This window comes from Zootoca vivipara, chromosome 11 (assembly GCF_963506605.1).
Source record: "Zootoca vivipara chromosome 11, rZooViv1.1, whole genome shotgun sequence".
NCBI classification, from domain to species: domain Eukaryota; kingdom Metazoa; phylum Chordata; class Lepidosauria; order Squamata; family Lacertidae; genus Zootoca; species Zootoca vivipara.
The window spans coordinates 47,491,359-47,509,546 of NC_083286.1; the positions used below are offsets into that span (position 1 = coordinate 47,491,359).

The following is an 18,188-nucleotide window of genomic DNA, read 5'->3' on the forward strand; positions in this document are numbered from 1 at the left end:
GGGGAAAAGGGAGGCAGACTATGTTTAGGGCACCTTTTATAGCCCCTCCCCCTTTTGGGGGTGAGCAGAGTGGATCCTAAAAAGGGCTGCTCAGTCATGGATACAGCTGCCAAGCTGCTCAACTGCCTCGTTCCTTGAGTCAGAAAGACTGAATCTGTATCCATCGCCCATGTGCCGGTTCATGACTAGGGGCTTCCAGATTTCACGATCCTGCCCCCGTTACCATTTGCTGATCGCCATGGGACTTTTGGGGTTTGGGTTGGGTTTTTGGAAGACGCCTGTGCGTGAATTTGTTTTATGTGTGTAGATCAGTGCACACTGACCAACGCACAGTCTTTGTAGTAGGGCTCTGTTCCGATGGCATGAAGTAGTCATGACAAACTGGTAGATTCCTATCTGCTGCAGCTTTCATCCGCCTTCACAGCCGTTGTAACATACCGCTTGTTATCATCCATCTGTTCTGCCATTGAGGAATTATTGGATCATTCTTTGTCTAGCTCCTTCCCTTTGACCTTACCGCCTTGGGTGACCCTGCTGGGAGGACGAGATTCCCAATGGCTTCACTCACAAGGGTCATAGGAACATGCAAGCCCACTCAAAACGACAAGGCGATGATCCAGAGAGTGGGTGTGAGAACAGTATGTTATACTAAATGGACTTTTAGTCTAAATCTGACAGGACTCTCATATTGACTGTAACTGACTCACCTGTGCTGCATCTGGCTCCTTACAGAATCATCTTTTTCTGCGTCATGGAACTGAACTTCTGAAACTTGATCACCTTCTCCTAGCTTGCCTTGATGGGAGTCGGCTGTTCAGCAAAATATATAAAAAATAACAATGTTTGGAAGGAAATTTTCTGGGAGAATGCTTTTATAGTACACAGTTTAAGGCAAGAGTGGGGAAACTATTTCAGACAAAACTAGCCCACTTAGGAACGTTGATGAGCAAGGTATTGGCATCCTGGGGGGCACACACCAGTGTTTACAAAAGAGCAGAGCAGAGAGAGAGAAAGAACGAAAGCCTAAAGCAGGAATAAGGAATTGTATTCACCTCAAGGGCAACATTCCCTTGTAAGCAACATCCCACAAGCAGTGGTGGGTGAGGCAAAAGTGGGTGCAAGAGATGTGACTCTTAGAATGGATTATGTCAGGGGTTGGCAACGTGCGGCCCATGGGCCGGAAGCGGCCCACAGAGGCCGTTTAACCAGCCCACGAGCCGCCCCAGAACCAAGCTGCCTGCTCAGTGAGTCCCGGCGCGCTGCGCTAAACCGGCGTGGGGACTTGCTTCCACGGCGCCGGAAATCGCATCTGCACAGACGCAGACACCAAAAATTGTGGGTGCGAAGTATCTCCGCTGGACCAATCCAGCCCAGGCAAGGTAAACCTTGCTGACCCCTGGATTATGTTCCAGCTAGATAATTGCGGGGAGAGGCTAGGCAGGGTGAAATTGAGTGTATTGAAAGAATGCATGACTGGCTGGCTGGCTGGCACAATGAACAGGACACTCTTTTTGAGATGTGAGGATACACCTCAACATTTGTTACAGGTCCCACTGAGAGGTTAGATTTTTGGAGTGTATTTGCTGTCCGTTCCAGTGGTTCACAAACTTCCCACGCACACCCCACAGACAGAGGCGGAGCTAGCTGCTGTGCACCCTGGGGCGGGGTTAGCCACCTGCAGGGGCAGGACTAGCGTCTCAGGGGGATGCCGCCTGTGGCAAACATCCCAGGGGAGTGACACAGTGATGGCACCCCCTTCCCCGGATGACATCTGACACGGGCTGCACCTACCGCACCCCCCTTCCTTCACCAGTGCCCACAGATGACTTGAAAATTGGTGAGGGTCTTGGTGGATCCATATGGACATCTAATGCCATGGATGTGCCATCTCCTGTCTTCAACCACAAACCTACTGACAGAGCCGTAAGCACAAATCCACAGCCAATAGGCCATTGTGCAATAGTAGCAATTAACACAGTTATGTGAATCTGTCAGTATGGGTTTGTGCCTTAATTGCATGCATTGAACTTTAAACTTACGCTTGACAAATGCCACCCGGTTCAGCACAGTGCTGTCTGAAACTTCAAGCAACATAGCAAAGTCAAGAGCAGGTGGATGCACAGGTGGCTCTTTTAGAGCTGATGGATCTGGAACCAACACAGGTTTAAAGTTTTTAGACATTCCTTCTGCCTGGTCAGGATCTCGGTTTGTCAGTGCCTTTTCAAGCAGTTTGGCCTGATTCAGTGTCATCGGAAATCCATCCAAGATCCAGCCGCTTTCTGGTGGCAGTCGGCTAAAGGAAAAGCAGAACCAACGTTAAGCACATTCGGAAGATTCTAACCATGGTTCCAGCACTCAAATCATTTTCCTCTGCAGTTCTTAGATCCTAAAAGAGGCAGACTTAAATATTTCAAAAGAGTTCTAGAAGAACATAGACTGAAATAAAGACGTCTGAAAAGAAAAGGTGGGGGGGGGGAGGATAAAGAACATTTCAGCTGAGCCAAGGCTAAAAACAAACTACACGGAAAGACTACTGTTTTCTGCTGTGTGGTCTCCTGAACTGATTTTCATTCCATGAACACAGATGCCACACACCCAAATCAATTTCTTTGTTGACTCAGCATTGCCACATTTGTAGTGAGAGTCCAAATTTCTCTTTTCGGGAGTCTAATAGATTAGAAGAAATCGAATCTAGCAAAGTCTTTTGAATGGCTGAGGAGATTACATTGATTCTGCAATCTCATGCATAGAAAACTGCCTTCTATCAGGTCAGATTATTGGCCCAACTAGCCCAAACGAGGATGCCTGTCCATGGGTCAGCAGGTAATTCTTCACCAGACTAAGAAGAGTAAATTCAACTATACACTTCAGTTACATTCACAAGATGATGAAAACATATACTTGTGTCTCACACCAACTGTAGGAGGCAGTCCACTGGCTATAACATTTTATACTTCGTATTCCTTAGAAATATGACCATTAAACCCAAATGAACTAAGGATACGCTATACCCTGTTCCCTGAAAAGGGGTGTTACTAGGGTTACTAGGGTTACAAATAGGCCATCCCCATATGGACATCACACATCTTACAGGTAGACTAGCAGCTGGAGGCAGAGGTGGTGGTTAAGCAGCCCCTTACCACCAACACCCACTAGCAACCTCCCATGACTGCTTTTCAGAATGCCTTTTTAACCCATTACATACTCCAGCTAGCATGGTTCTTTCAAACTCTATGATTCCATGACATAAGCTTCTCCAAGAGCATTAATAGTTAACCACTGAACATATATAAAGCAAACTGGCTTCATTGTACAGGTACAAGAAACTGAAAGGGGTATTTAAAAGTCTTGTACCTCTACAATTTGTGATCTGCAAAGCTGAACGGATCCCTCTAGGTACTCAGTAAACCTTCTGCTCTGGTTGCTTACTAGGGATGGCAAGCACCTAGGGGTGTTGTCAGGCACTTAGAAGGCCACAATATTGGGCTGAAGGATTGCATTTGTCTTTGTGGGTCACAAATTGTGCATATCTGTGCTAAAAAGACTCTACAAGATAGGCTCGACTACAGCTTTTGGCTATCAGAAAATAAAAATAGTATAGGAATAAAAATCTAATAAATCTGGCTTGTCCAAAAATCATTGGCTGTGGTGTCTTCAATTCCCTGAAGCCTCTTCACAGAAAAAAAAACCCTGTCTAAATAAACCCCCAAAAGAAAATCAAGAAAAAAATTATAAACTGCATGGATTACAATACAATTGACCCTTTACACCAAGTATTTCAGGTCTGCTTAAAATCATGTAGAATTTTGCATGGATACATGCTCCTACCTTTTCTTTTAAGAGGCATGGGGAAAGATGAAAGCTATTCAAGTAAGCATTAACTGTAATGCTTTCTGATCTATATGTGCGTGGCAAATAAGGTTGCTCTTCCTGGGGTGATGAATAGCATCTCCCTCTAGAAATAGGCTCGATTATTTTAATGAGTGCTTATTACCAGAGCAATTTACTCTTCATTGTAATGATGGCAAAGCCTGACCCTAGCAACAGACACATTTAACCACATTCAAAATAGAGTCATGCAGAGTGATCTATTCCATACCTAATAGCCTCCACCATGATGCCAACTAGCAATTCATCTGGAATGCTTTTTCCTTTCTTTAATAAGCTCTCTGCTGCTGCACCAAGCTGAGCGCGAATCGAAAGCTGTGGAATTTTATGGGAGAAATGTAAACAAGGAGAGGAAACCTTGGCAATTGTACATTAATTTGATTAGAGGAATAGAAACACCGATTTGTAACTGAAGTTCTCTAACTTCAATAGACAGCAAGACATTTAGCCAAGACCAGGCATCCCCAAACTGTGGCCCTCCAGATGTTTTGGCCTACAACTCCCATGATCCCTAGCTAACAGGACCAGTGGTTGGGGAAGATGGGAATTGTAGTCCAAAACATCTGGAGGGCCGAAGTTTGGGGGTGCCTGGCCAAGACAGACCAGCCTGATGTCACTGAGGTCATTTCTAAACAACTTAAGGCCAAACTGTATTTATTCCTATGGTTTGCACTTGCATGACTAGTTTTCCTTTTCAAAATAGCTGGTGGGGTGGGGTGGGGTGGGGGAGCCATGGCAGGAAAATGGCATGGGGAGGAGCTTAGACCCTTTGACTCGGTTTTGATTCCCAGTCATAATTGTTTTGGCCCTGCTCTTTCTATTCTCAGTGGGGGGGGGGAATGTATAATCAGGGGCCAGCAACCCTTTTCAGCCATGGGCCGGTCCACTGTCCCTCAGACCTTGTGGGACGCGGACTATTTTTTTTGGGGGGGGAATGAACGAATTCCTATGCCCCACAAATAACCCAGAGATGCATTTTAAATAAAAGGACACATTCTACTCATGTAAAAACAGGCTGATTCCCGGACCATCCGCGGTCTGGATTGAGAAGGCGGTTGGGCTGCATCCAGCCCCCAGGCCTTAGGTTGCCTACCCCTGGTATAACTCCATGTTCTCCCAGGCCAGCCACTGACTATCCTCCACAAGAAAGGCTATAAAGCCTTCCATGTAAGGCTGGAACTTTGCCTAGGAAATGATAGGTCTTTCATCGCTCTCCGCTTGTTTCCCGGTCCTGAACCATTAGCTCAGCACCCCTGGTTTGGTTTTGGTTCCTACCCCTGGCTCAACTTCTGGCACCTATTCAATGACCATCTCCAGCTCACCTGAAAACAAAAATTATATGAAAACCAAGGGCCAAGCTACATGTGAGGTCAATCACATGCTTTGCCCATGAGTGCAGGACTTTTCTTTTACAACTGGAACCTTGGCTGAGGAGGAGGGTAGACAGGCTTCAACCTTTTGCCCCTCACTGCAGTTTAAATCCAAATCTCCCCATGCCCACTATTTACATGGGGAGAAGCTCCCATTAGCATCTGTCAGGGGACTGTTGCGGCTACTCTCGAGTAAAGACACTCCAATCCGATCTGTCTTTTAAGGTTTTATTGTGCATATTATTTACAGTGCAGAGATAGCAGAAAACATGACCTCCTAGTCACTCGCAGAATCCGGCAATGGCGCCCTTCTGCTTCGGGGCCAGCATAATAGCTTGGGGACCCCGAAACGCCACCCCCTAAACCTGCGTTTGGGCGCGCACCTCAATTCGGGCGCCGGAAGCGGCTGCACTCCCTCTTCCACCTGTTGGCTAGGGCAGTGCAGGGGCTCTGACACATCACTGAGCCCTCCTTCCTCCACTAGTTGGCTGGGGCGGTGCAATAGCTCGGATGCCTCACTGAGCCCTCCCTCCATCCCACTCCATTCCTCATCCCCCCCGCCTGAGCCGCTACTACCACTGTCGCTGGGCGAAGTGCTGGTCAGGATGACGGGGGGAGGCTCCCTGTAGGGAGTCCCCCGGACAGCGTCAATGAAACTGTCAATGGAAACATATGATTAAGGCTGGGATCAAAAGTGCTACTTAGGCTAAAATGGCTTGCGATAGCAAAATATACAGTAGTACCTCTACTTACAAATAACTCTACTTACGAATGTTTCTACTTACGAATGGAGCTCCGTCCGCCATCTTGGATGTGGTTTAGATAGGATTTGTTCTACTTACGAATTTTTATATAGGATTTTTTCTACTTACGAATTTTTTCTCCCAATGCATTCCTATGGGATTCGACTTACAAATTTTGTCTACTTACAAATGTGTGTTTGGAACACATTAAATCCGCAAGTAGAGGTACCACTGTAATTGTTTTTCATATTTGAGCAGGAAAACAGCGCATGAGGGATTTTGACATGTAAGTGGGTGGGGCAACCCATCTGCCAATAACACCATGTGATTGACAGGTGGGTTGTCCTGCTAGTCCAAGGGGGTGGGGCCAGATAAAATATGGCCCATGAGCCAAAAAAGTTCCCCACACCTGACCTGGAGAAATGGACAATTAAAGGATGAGATACTGGTGAGTTCAGATATTCAGAAAACTCTCGGAAAGATTCTGGGTTAATTTGCTCTACCAGGGATGCAACCTGAGAACTTGGCACAGAGGTAGCGAACCTGTGGGCATCCCCATTTGGCCTATGAGGCCATTTCTTCCAGGCTACACCCTCCTATCCTGCACCTGATGTCATATATGTGTGGGAGAGGTAAAGCCCCTTTCAAAGTGCAGGGCACTTTAGGAAAGGCTTCTGAAAACATATTTATGTGCAGTATTGCTAACCTACAGTCTCCAGCATAGTCAACAAAACCAAGAAGGGTAGTGGTAAATTGTTGGGTGTTTTTTTGTTTTATAAATGAAACACTTGTCAAGACTAAAAAAAACTAGTTTTATTTGAGAGTGCTTTTTGCAGAGGTATTGCCTCCTGAGGTGTTCACACTCAATCCCACAACTGAGTAAACAGAATTTGCAGGGATTTGTAGTACCTCAAAAACCTGCAGTGGGACAAATGAATGAGCCCAAAAAAATTGTGTGTACACCACAGGCAATTTCTTTGCTCCCTGTTTCTCCAACAAGCTTGAAATACAGTGGTACCGTACCTTGGGTTAAGAACTTAATTCGTTCCGGAGGTCCGTTCTTAACCTTAAACTGTTTTTAACCTGAAGCACCACTTTAGCTAATAGGGCCTCCCGCTGCTGCCCTATTTATGGGTTAGCGGAGTCTGTAACCTGAAGCATCTGTAACCTGAAATGTCTGCAACCCGAGGTACCACTGTAGTTAATGCTGTAATAAAACACAGCATAAAACAAACATGCTACTCCAAAAACGCCCCACTCCAGATTCAAATGCATACAGTACTGTAAATAAGCAATACCCGATCATTCAACAAATTCCAGCAGCACAAATGTAACACAGCAAAAACCTAAAGTCATAGAGTCAGCAAAAACCTAAAGTCATAGATTTCTCAAGCTCAACCTTGTTATCTATATAGAAGGGAATTTTTTAAATAAAAAAAATCAAGTGCATACTTTGGATAGGTCATCCTCAATATCACTCATCTCTTGTTCAATCATCTTCTCTTGTTCAATCATCTTCTCTTGTTCAATCATCTTCTCTTCTTCAGTCATCTTCTCTTGTTCAATCATTTGAACGGAAGGTGATTTTCCCACAGGTTCTAGGAACATCAAAATGAGTACAATTTTTAGATGAAATTTATAGTATTAGCAATAGTCCATCTCTGGACTATTGGATGGATGGCGGCTAACAGATTGAGGTTGAATCCTGACAAGACAGAAGTACTGTTTGTGGGGGACAGGAGGCGGGCAGGTATGGAGGACTCCCTGGTCCTGAATGGGGTAACTGTGCCCCTGAAGGACCAGGTTCGCAGCCTGGGAGTCATTCTGGATTCACAGCTGTCCATGGAGGCACAGGTCAATTCTGTGTCCAGGGCAGCTGTCTATCAACTCCACCTGGTACGCAGGCTGAGACCCTACCTGCCTGCAGATTGTCTCACCAGAGTGGTGCATGCTCTAGTTATCTCCCACTTGGACTACTGCAATGCGCTCTACGTGGGGCTACCTTTGAAGGTGACCCGGAAACTACAACTAATCCAGAATGCGGCAGCTAGAGTGGTGACTGGGAGCGGCCGCCGAGACTACATAACACCGGTCTTGAAAGATCTACATTGGCTCCCAGTACATTTCCGAGCACAGTTCAAAGTGTTGGTGGTGACCTTAAAGCCCTAAACGGCCTCGGTCCAGTATACCTAAAGGAGCGTCTCCACCCCCATCGTTCTGCCCGGACACTGAGGTCCAGCTCCGAGGGCCTTCTGGCGGTTCCCTCATTGTGAGAAGCCAAGTTGCAGGGAACCAGGCAGAGGGCCTTTTCGGTGGTGGCGCCTGCCCAGTGGAATGCCCTCCCATCAGATGTCAAAAAGGAAAACAGCTACCAGATTTTTAGAAGACATCTGAATGCAGCCCTGTTTAGGGAGGCTTTTAATGTTTAAGAAATTAGTGTATTTTAATGTTTCTGTTGGAAGCCGCCCAGAGTGGCTGGGGAAACCCAGCCAGATGGGCAGGGTATAAGTAGTAAATTATTGTTGTTGTTGTTGTTGTTGTTGTTGTTGTTGTTGTTGTTGTTGTTGTTGTTGTTGTTGTTATCTGTTCCAGAACCTTACAATAGCCATGGGAAAAGGTCCCTTCAATAATTTTGCCAACAAAATCAATCCATCTCTCCAAAGTATGTTATAAAACCAAAGTCTGCTTCTGCATGAGCTTATCTTCCAGCAATTAATGTGGAATTGATGCCTATTTGCAGTTTGGGGCAGTCCCACATAATCACCTTTGATACTTTGGTAAAAAGGAAATTAATGTATCATTTGAATAAAGTAGCTAAAATTCTGATCCCCACAAATATTTTGCTTTATGTGGAAGTGTGATGTTCCGGAGTGAGAATCCTCTCCAACCTACTCCATTGTCCTGAGTGAGGTGTTTTGTAATATGGTTGCTGGTGTAAATGGTACACCTTTCCTCTTCACCTCACAAGTCTGTCCTTATGCAATGACTCATTATAAGATACCCTACTTTACAATCTTTCTTTAAATTGCCATTTCATTTTACTTTTATGCCTGGGGTACTGCATTCCTGAGTTACTGCATCATTAGTACAGCCTCTTTCCTTCCCTCGGGCAGCAAAAAGTTTTGGTTGGTCCTGCGACAACTACACTGGAAGATAACCCACTTTGGAAGCCTGAAGAATTGGGTGACCAGTTGCATCAGGAAGGCTCACACATTCCTTCTCAAGACCCTCCACAATCACTGCCAATTGAAGCCCAAACCCGAAGGTACAATGTAAGTCTGGCAGCATGGGACATTGCATCTATGGGTCCCAGAAGATCCACAAACATAGCCAGGTAAGCTACAAAAACTGTGACTTGCTGCCTAGAAGTTCCAGTTAATGGTTGGACAGCTCCCTGCTGTTTTGCCAATGCTGCTGGACAGCTCCACAAACTCAGAAGAAAAGCAGGGAATCCAAGCCACACAGCAGCTTGTACGTTTTGCTCTTCCTTTTTTTTACCAGGTACTGACAAATAACCCCTGTCCACATGCCCATTGCAATGGATCTGGCACCTGTAATTCATCATAAACTATGCCCACTCAGAAGCACTCCAGGGAGTTCCCAGTTCTACTCCTTTTCTTCATTCTCCTTTTGCCCCAGATGCTAGTGTCAGAGGAAGAGTAGCGGGCCCTGGGGGGTGCCTGCCTGCCACACTGCAGTCTCAGTCAATTGACAGTTATTGTCTCTTCCCAGGAAGCCTGGGATTTGCAGTTCCTTGAAGAGCTGGTGCTCTGACTCTCAAACTGGGAGCTTTTCTCAGCACCTTCCATACCACATTTATAGAATTCTTACTGGGAAGCCGTCAGAAATAATTAACAGTGGTATATAATCAACAAGAAAAGATATTGATGGTGGGAATATACGCGCCAAATGATAAAAAGGCAGACCTATCAAAAATTGGAAGATAAATTATTAGATTATAGCGATGAAAAAGTTATAATAATGGGAGACCTAAACAGAGTTATCTCACTACCATTCTAGGTAGTCTTTTGTCCACCCAGAATGGTGGCATTGTAGGTAGTTTTTTGTCCACCCATTTTGCATGTTATTTCCACTGCAAACTGGCATTGATTATATACCACTGTTAATTGTTCTTTGTTATGTGTTTATGTTGTAAATAAATTTAATACAAAGACTACCTAGAATGCCATGGAGAGATGGATTGGGAAGTCCAGGGATGCTAGATAATGATGAATGCTGTATGATGCATATATAGGTTGTAAAAATGCATGCACAAAATAATAACAACAACAACACGCAACAGCAATGCACCAAAAGGGCTGTTGCAAAGGCAGAACTCTAAGGAGAAAGGAACAAGAATTGTTCCAAAATCTCTTATAAGGAGTTGCAGCAACTGCTAGAGGCAAGGAAAAAGTTCGAAAGGCAAGGACATTATTGTCATCATCATTTTTTTGTGATCAACAAACCAGAAATAAGACAAAAATATGAAACCATGCAAAGCACTGTAATGTTAAGTACAGAGCAAAATATAAGGCAAGCTTGTTTTGTTTTTGCCATCTGACTTTCAGTGAGATTTAACAATGATTTATATTTTTACCTTTATCTTTATCTTTATCTTTATCGACCTCAGGTGTCTCATCAACTTTCACATCCAGTAAGTCATATGCTAATGATATTGAAGCCCTGGAAGCTGCCTTCAGGACCTTTTTGATAAAACAAGCAAATTTCCCATTAGGTTTTTATTTTCCTATTGTTACACAGGAGTAAGTATTTGGGGAGGGGTGATTAAAAGGAATAAATAAATAAATTTAATATAATACTCTAAACCAGACTTTCTCAACCATGGGTCCCCAGATGTTGTTGAACTAGAACTCCCATCACCCCTAGTGAGAAGGGCCAGCAGTCAGGGATAGTGGGAGTTGTAGTCCAACCACATCTGGGGACCCAAGGTTGAGAAAGGCTGCTCTAAACAGTGGCACAATTAGATAATTGAAAGCACCACTTAAAGAACTTATGTGGAGCCCCTCTTTAGATCACCACATACATTATTTCACTTACTTCAAAATGTGGCCTCTGTCCCAAAGCCCTGCCTTGACAACACCACTGACTCCACAAACACAACAAGAGACCTGCCAGATCACATCAAAATTCCATCTTGTGCAGAAATTGGCTTCCCACACTAGCCAGAGAGGTGCTTTGGGGAAGCTCACAAGCAGGGCACAAAGGAAGCAAACCTCCCCTGTTATTTGTCCAGAGCATCAAGCACGCTGTCTGGACATAATTGCCATGACTAAGAGCTGCCTATAGAACTGACTTCCAAGAATTTGCCTCATTCCGTTACAAAGCAGCACAATCCTAACTATATGTGCTCAGAATTATTAGTCCTGTTGAGACCAAACGGGGCTCACACCCACCTAAGTGGAGTTAGGCTTCAATCCTAAATTGGTGACCAGCATCAAGCACTTTCTGTTCCATTCCATACATTATGTGTTGTGTGAAAAAGCACTTCCCTGAAGGTTCTGTTTATCAGTATCACAGGGTGACCATTAGTCCCAGCATAAGGAGACAAATGTCTCTAGGTGCTGTTTTTAATTCTATAAATCTCTACTGTGTCCTGCTTTATTGTCTGATACTCTTCAGCTTTGCTGCGTATTGAAGGTACTGCAAACCCCATGTCAGTTTTGGTTGCCCTTTTCTGTTGGAGTTTCTGCCCTTTATTTCTACATTTCCAACTCTCAGGTGGTAAGAGCTGTTCAACAGTGGAATGGACTACCTCAGAAGGTGGTGGACTTGGCCATTTGGATGGTCATCTGTCAGGGATTCTTAAGCAGCAATTCCTGCATTGCAGGGGGTTGGACTGGATGACCCTTGGGGTCCCTTCCAGTTCTACAATCATATGATTCTATGAATAACTTTCTTGCATTGATAACTGCATACAGAATTATTGTACGGAGGATTCAGAATAGGACCACACGATAGATTTCTATTGCAAAAGGCTATTTAGCCTCAGAAGAAAAGGAATTACAAATAATTTTGCAGAAGCAAGTAAATGAGAATCCCTATCCATTTTCCCAGAGAAACAAGGCAATTGCCACCTATCACACTCCCATTATATAGATGGAAGCTGACCATTAGTCATAGTGCAGAGGTTGCTGGCCAGACAGAACTACTGGATCCATTTCTACAACATCCCTTGCTTCAGTGACATATGTGAACAAGAAGGGACCAAAGATTTGTATGGTTGTTAGAAATGTGCTTTAGTTCCAGGAAGCTGTTTGCTTCTCTGCATGATTACGTTACTTAATAGCAGTTGCCATTAAATTTATTCTGTGCCTGATTATAGCTATTTTGTTTTACTGAATTCTGGTGTTGTATTTGATTGTATAGTATTGGTGTGTGAGCACACATGGGTGGGTGGGTTTTTATATTTTTATTGCTCAGTTAACCACCCAGAAAAATTAGTTTATGAGGGAGAGTAATAAATTTAACAAGCAAATAAATAATAAATACTGCCACCACGCATTAAAGCCACCTGAACCCATGTGGCCCGCTATATGTTGTTGGGACTACAACTCCCATCATCCCTGGCCATTGGTGATACCGGCTAAGGCTGATGGGAGTGGGAGTGCAAAAACATCTGAAGGGTTAGAAATTCCTTATCCCTGCCTTAGAGAGCCATATGCTAACTTCCCACCTCCTCCCGATAATTGAATGGTGCCATTATGGACAGATATTGAGTGATGCCATTACAGACTGATATAGCAAACACCCCTTTTGAAGAAGCACTAATTCAATTAGGCAGCAGTTTATTGCTCCACAGCAAATAATTTTTAAAGACTTACTTCAATCTGATTCCTAGGCACTTCCGGATCATCTTGAAGCGGAATAAGTTCATTTCCTGGTTCATTCTCATTGGCAGCCTGGATTGCCTCTGTGATCAATTTATCAATTGACATCACCTGGATATTGCAAACTGACAGAGAGAACCCAGTTGAAATAGGCTTAGATTTTAGAAACCAGAAGAGAATACTAGCGAATAAGGACGCCAGAGAATTCTGATGCAGATGGAGAAGGAAGCAGAAACTGCTGCTGTTAGTGTGTTTGTCTGTGGTCAGGTATGGAAATCAGTCAAGCAAATACAATCAGGATTTTTCATCAAAGGCTATGCAATCAATGAACCCTTTTAAACACAGTTTTCACATTTCCTTTACACTGAAATGAATGTAAGCTACATAAATAGTTACATAAATTAGGTGACTCAATTTAGAAAGCGGACAACAAGACAGATAACATAGCATTTGGTGGAAAGAATAGACACAGCGCAGGTTGTGATGAATACAGGCCAGAATAGAAACTGCTGCTTTCTTACATCCATACAGTACTACTGAACAGTATCACATGAATTCTACATGGTTTTTATCAAAAGCAGCACAGGGATTCTCTTAAGGAATCCTCACTTGCTCCTGATGGAGACATTCTTGGTCATTGTGTTCTAAGTTATTCTCCATTGATGGACCTGAACCTATAAACATGCCATGGGAAGTTGTAGAGTGCATGCTTTGAATGACCAAGGTCTCAGATATAAACCCTTGGCCTCTCTTGACATTTTAATGTCAGGATGTTGTGGAAATACAAAACCCTTCCCTTAGAGAGCTGCTACCAGTACAGATGAAAAAAGAAAAAGATAAACCAGATATCTGGTTCAGTATAAGGCAGCTGTGGAGACCCAGAACATAGATCTCCAGTTCATAAGCGACTGTTGGGATAATGCACTATTAGGAAATTCGAAGCACATCTGCATGTCATGATAATAAGTCACAAATCGTGGTTTACCATGCATGAACAAATCACTTCCACTCTGCGCTGCCCTGCTCCTCCTGGTTCATGCTGGGTAGAAACTAGGGACAGATAAATCTGGCAACTTTGGTTTCTCCCCATTTCCCCCATCTTAAATTCAGTTCTCAACATTAGTCTGTGATTTTCTTTTTTGCTGAAGTCCTCATGAAAATTCACCACTATGAATTTCTCTTAATACTGTACACCATATTTTTTTTGTATGAGCTTTCACCTACTATAAACATTTTTGTGAAGCAGTGGGCCTGCAAATTGAATGCATTTTTGTATGTTAATTTCACTAAAATTTCTAAACACAGTTTACTCTTGTACATATACGCATTCCTTGGCTGTCCTGCAAAATCTGGAAAAGTGCAAATTTCATAGAATGGCTGTGTTTCAATATGCACATTGTTTCAAAAAGTACATATTGTGTAGGTTTGCCTCTAAATGCAAACTGAACACCATTTCTCCCATATCCCTAGCGAAAACAAACCACAAACTAGGAATAATCGTTTGCTTTGCTCCCAAGGAACTGTGGTATACAGTCAAGATTTGCTTTTGACTGATTATGCTTCATTAGAACAAAACCAACCATGAGCCCTGGTTTGGACATCATGCTAAGCCACAGATTATGGCTTGCTTCTCCCCAAAGTGAGCAGGGAGGAGCAAAGCAGCCCAGCCCATTCACCGTCATATGCAAACTGGATTTAGGAGTAATAGTAGTTTCGTTTGTCTCATCAATGACTTAATTCTGCTCTTTTCAGTGGCTCCTAAGTTCAGTTAACTTTCCTTGGACTGTGCTTAGGTAAAGGTAAATGTACCCCTGACCATTAGGTTCAGTCGCGGACAACTCTGGGGTTGCGGCGCTCATCTCGCTTTACTGCCTGAGGGAGCTGGCATACAGCTTCTGGGTCATGTGGCCAGCATGACTAAGCCGCTTCTGGCGAACCAGAGCAGTGCACGGAAATGCCGTTTACCTTCCCGTCAGAGCGGTACCTATTTATCTACTTGCACTTTGATGTGCTTTTGAACTGCTAGGTGGGCAGGAGCTGGGACCAAACAACGGGAGCTCACCCCATTGCGGGGATTTGAACTGCTGACCATCTGATCAGCAAGCCCAAGGCTTTGTGGTTTAGACCACAACGCCACCTGGACTGTGCTTACCAAGTCAAATTATGCTTTACTGTATCTCATTGATTTTTGCTGGGAGTTCAGTTGGCCGCAAAGAAAGCACAAACACAAAAATGAATCAAGTCAGTAAGTAGGAAGAAGGATGTGGGGGAAGCAACAGCCCTACCTTCTTCCAAGAACTTTAAGCAGGTGCTTTTCCCACTGAAGAGTTTTCCCAAAATGCACCCCTTGATAGGAAATGGGGACAATACAGGTGGAGGTGGTTCTGGCTCCGGAGGATAATAGAGTCCCAACAGTCTATGAATGATATAGCCCAGAATTGGGTTACCCGGTGGAGGTTTATTTGCTCTGATATCTTCAGGTGGGTACCACTCCTCAATCATTTTCTGTAACAAGACAAATTACAAAAGAAAACTGTGTACATTTTCCACCCAGTGCTGCAGTAAAAGAAAATAAAAAATAAAAAGTGGGGTACCAATTAAGACTTCAATTCTAGACACACCTATGTGGAAATGACTCTCACTGAACCAGAGATAACTTCTATCCAAGTAAATATGTACAAGCTGGGGCTGATAAAGTTTTAGAGTTTATCATGAATGGTTTACAGCAATGCATGGCTAACTTGCAGCCTCCTCCAGTGGGACTAATAGCAACTTTGTGGTGTGCAGGTAGGTAACACAGATTATAGAAAAATTGGGAATGGAGGATTTAACCCTTCACTCCCCAATGTTCCCCCCTTAATCAAATTAGCACAGATCTCGACAGAAACATGGTTCTTTGAATAAGTCTGTAAAGAAAAATTTGGAGATCCAGTCACAGAATTTCTGCCTCATGTGTCGTTGGCCCTCAGGCTATTAAAAATGTGGTCCTGCAACTAGAAATTGAAACCATGTGCTTGATTCTGTTCCTGTTAGAGTCCCTAGCACACGTGCACACACACACACACACAATACAGGCAACAGCTAAATAGTTCTATGCTTTGGTCTCTAAAACCCAAGTGATGCCTCTGACATATGATTGTCTAACAATCTATATTAATTGTAACTCCTTTTGAACTACATGTACTCAGTCATACTAGATGGTGAATATGAAGTTACTGTTTCCTACATCTAAACTGATGAAGATTCAACTGGTGTAAATACAAATACATTTTTTTATTTCAACAAGCATAGGAAAGCAAATGACTTTACAATCCAAGACCACATTTCAGGGGGTGAACATGAAATAAAGTAAAAAGCCTACTTCATCAAATGTATAAAAAGTGTTGTCCTAAGCTGGCAGGCATATATTCACATGGGTGTGGTGGAGGGAAATGCAAGCAGTGTAGCCAGTAGAAATGAATGAAAAATATTATTTCCTTTCTCCTCTGAATTTACTGAATTTTTTTTCTTTCTGCATCCAGACACACATCTACATAGCTAACAACTTAAGATACTGGGTCATGCATTTATTGAAGCAGACTCTAATCCAAGGGTAGTCAATGTGGTGATATACTGATGTTTTTGGACTACATATCCCATCATCCCTGACCATTGGCCATAATGGCAGATTAAAGTTGGCTCTAATAACATATGGAGAGCACCATGTTGGCCATCTCAACCATGATAGCTTATGCTATAATAATTGTTACTTCCCCCCCTGGAACAGACTAACATGGCCACCCCTCTGGATATTGGGGGGGGGAGACATGGAGGGTGGGCTCTCTACCATAACTTCAAGACACATGTTGACAGTATCTTGCTTTTCAGTTCCCTTAGAAGGGTTATTTTACTAAACTGTATACACAGGCTAAAAGGCCCCACTTTCAGTTTTCATGCTTGACCAGTTCATTCATCACATTTCTGATTCTCCAAACCATTGTTTGTCTAAAACAGCAAACTATAATGTTGTGCTTTCCCTTGAAGCCAGGATTGGAAACCAGCTTCAAACTGTATTTTCTAATAATGATTTGATAGGCAAGTTTAAAATCATAGTTTGCTGGTTCTAAAGAAAAGGCAAACTGTATTTTACCCAAAACAGGAGTAACTATTTGAATTTGGGTATATGGAAAGAAGAGGGGGAATATGACGAAAGAGAGTATGAGCACTCCTCTTCATAGCCTGCTCCCCCTCAGTTTTTGCTGGTTTTGGTCTAAAAACCTGGCTTGTATTAAGCCAGAATGCATCTCAACAGGGAAACTCTACATTAATGTCAGTTAACAAATCAAAGTAACACCCTATTTTCTTGGCTGTTAGCCGACGTTATGCCAGAATTCACAGGTTTGGATGTAATTGGGAACTTTGGCTGAATACAAGCCAGGATCTTTGCGGCGAAGCTGGTACACAACAGCCAGAGGAGGAAAAGTGTGCGGAGGAGCATATCAACCAGAACTGAGTCACCGTTTCCTGGTTGAGATGACATGGAGATCTTCTCACTGGGCCATTATTTTGTCCATATTGTACAACTCTGTGGTTTCTTCTTCTGCACACATCAGAGTTGTAGCTTGCCTTATCATAACCTGGGAAAGCCACTTACTTTCTCAAAGCAATTCAAGGCAAGGTTTTAGATAAGTTAACTCACCACTTATCTCCTCGGCCGAGACCGGGGAAGGAGAAGAGCTATTGGAGATAGATGATGATGGAAGGAGCATTCGGGGGAGGCAGACAAGGGTGTGTTTTCATAGGATATCTCCTCTGCTCCCAGTTTGTGCCTAAGTACACAACTGGAAGCATAGGAACCAGTACTTCAGAGGTGAAATATGCTATAATGTGGAATGGGTTCTCCCCATGTCCAGATCACATGCTTTCATGAAACTCTACAACTGGTAAGCAGTCCATACCTACTTGCAGCTGTCATACAAAGAGGCAATGAGACATTGTTGACTGTGCCCTGTCACTGTGGAGTTTGCATTTCTCAAGGGTATTGAATGGAACTCCCCCAAAATTCTAAAAATGGCGGTATTTCCATTCAAAGCAGCTGCCCAAGCTGAAAGAATGGAACAAGCACATCTACCTTGGAAACAAAGAATCAATAAAAAGGATAGCAGAGCTGCCATAAAGTGCATACTAGCTCAAAGACTGAACTACATCAGGGATGGGGAACGTGTGAGCTTCCAGATGTTGTTGGACTCCATCTCTCATCAGTCCCAGAAAGCATGGCCAATGGACAGAGATAGTGGTTGTAAACCCACCAACATTTGGAGGGCCAAGGTTTTCCATCCCTGATCTACAGCATTCCAAGT

The 18,188-nt window shown here is 43.6% G+C and overlaps 1 protein-coding gene across 3 annotated transcripts in view; it reads right to left on the minus strand.

Annotated features, from left to right (window-relative positions):
- SPEF2 (sperm flagellar 2) overlaps nucleotides 1-18,188 on the minus strand; it is a 104,272-nt gene that overhangs the window by 61,926 nt on the left and 24,158 nt on the right. For all 3 annotated transcript variants that reach the window (XM_060280326.1, XM_060280325.1, XM_060280324.1), the window contains exons 11-17: nucleotides 15,135-15,354; nucleotides 12,844-12,974; nucleotides 10,599-10,704; nucleotides 7,454-7,599; nucleotides 4,100-4,203; nucleotides 2,040-2,293; nucleotides 708-810 (exon numbers count right to left, since the gene is read on the minus strand). In XM_060280326.1, coding sequence (XP_060136309.1) covers nucleotides 708-810; nucleotides 2,040-2,293; nucleotides 4,100-4,203; nucleotides 7,454-7,599; nucleotides 10,599-10,704; nucleotides 12,844-12,974; nucleotides 15,135-15,354 — 1,064 coding nt within the window. The remainder of the gene's footprint in view (nucleotides 1-707; nucleotides 811-2,039; nucleotides 2,294-4,099; nucleotides 4,204-7,453; nucleotides 7,600-10,598; nucleotides 10,705-12,843; nucleotides 12,975-15,134; nucleotides 15,355-18,188) is intronic.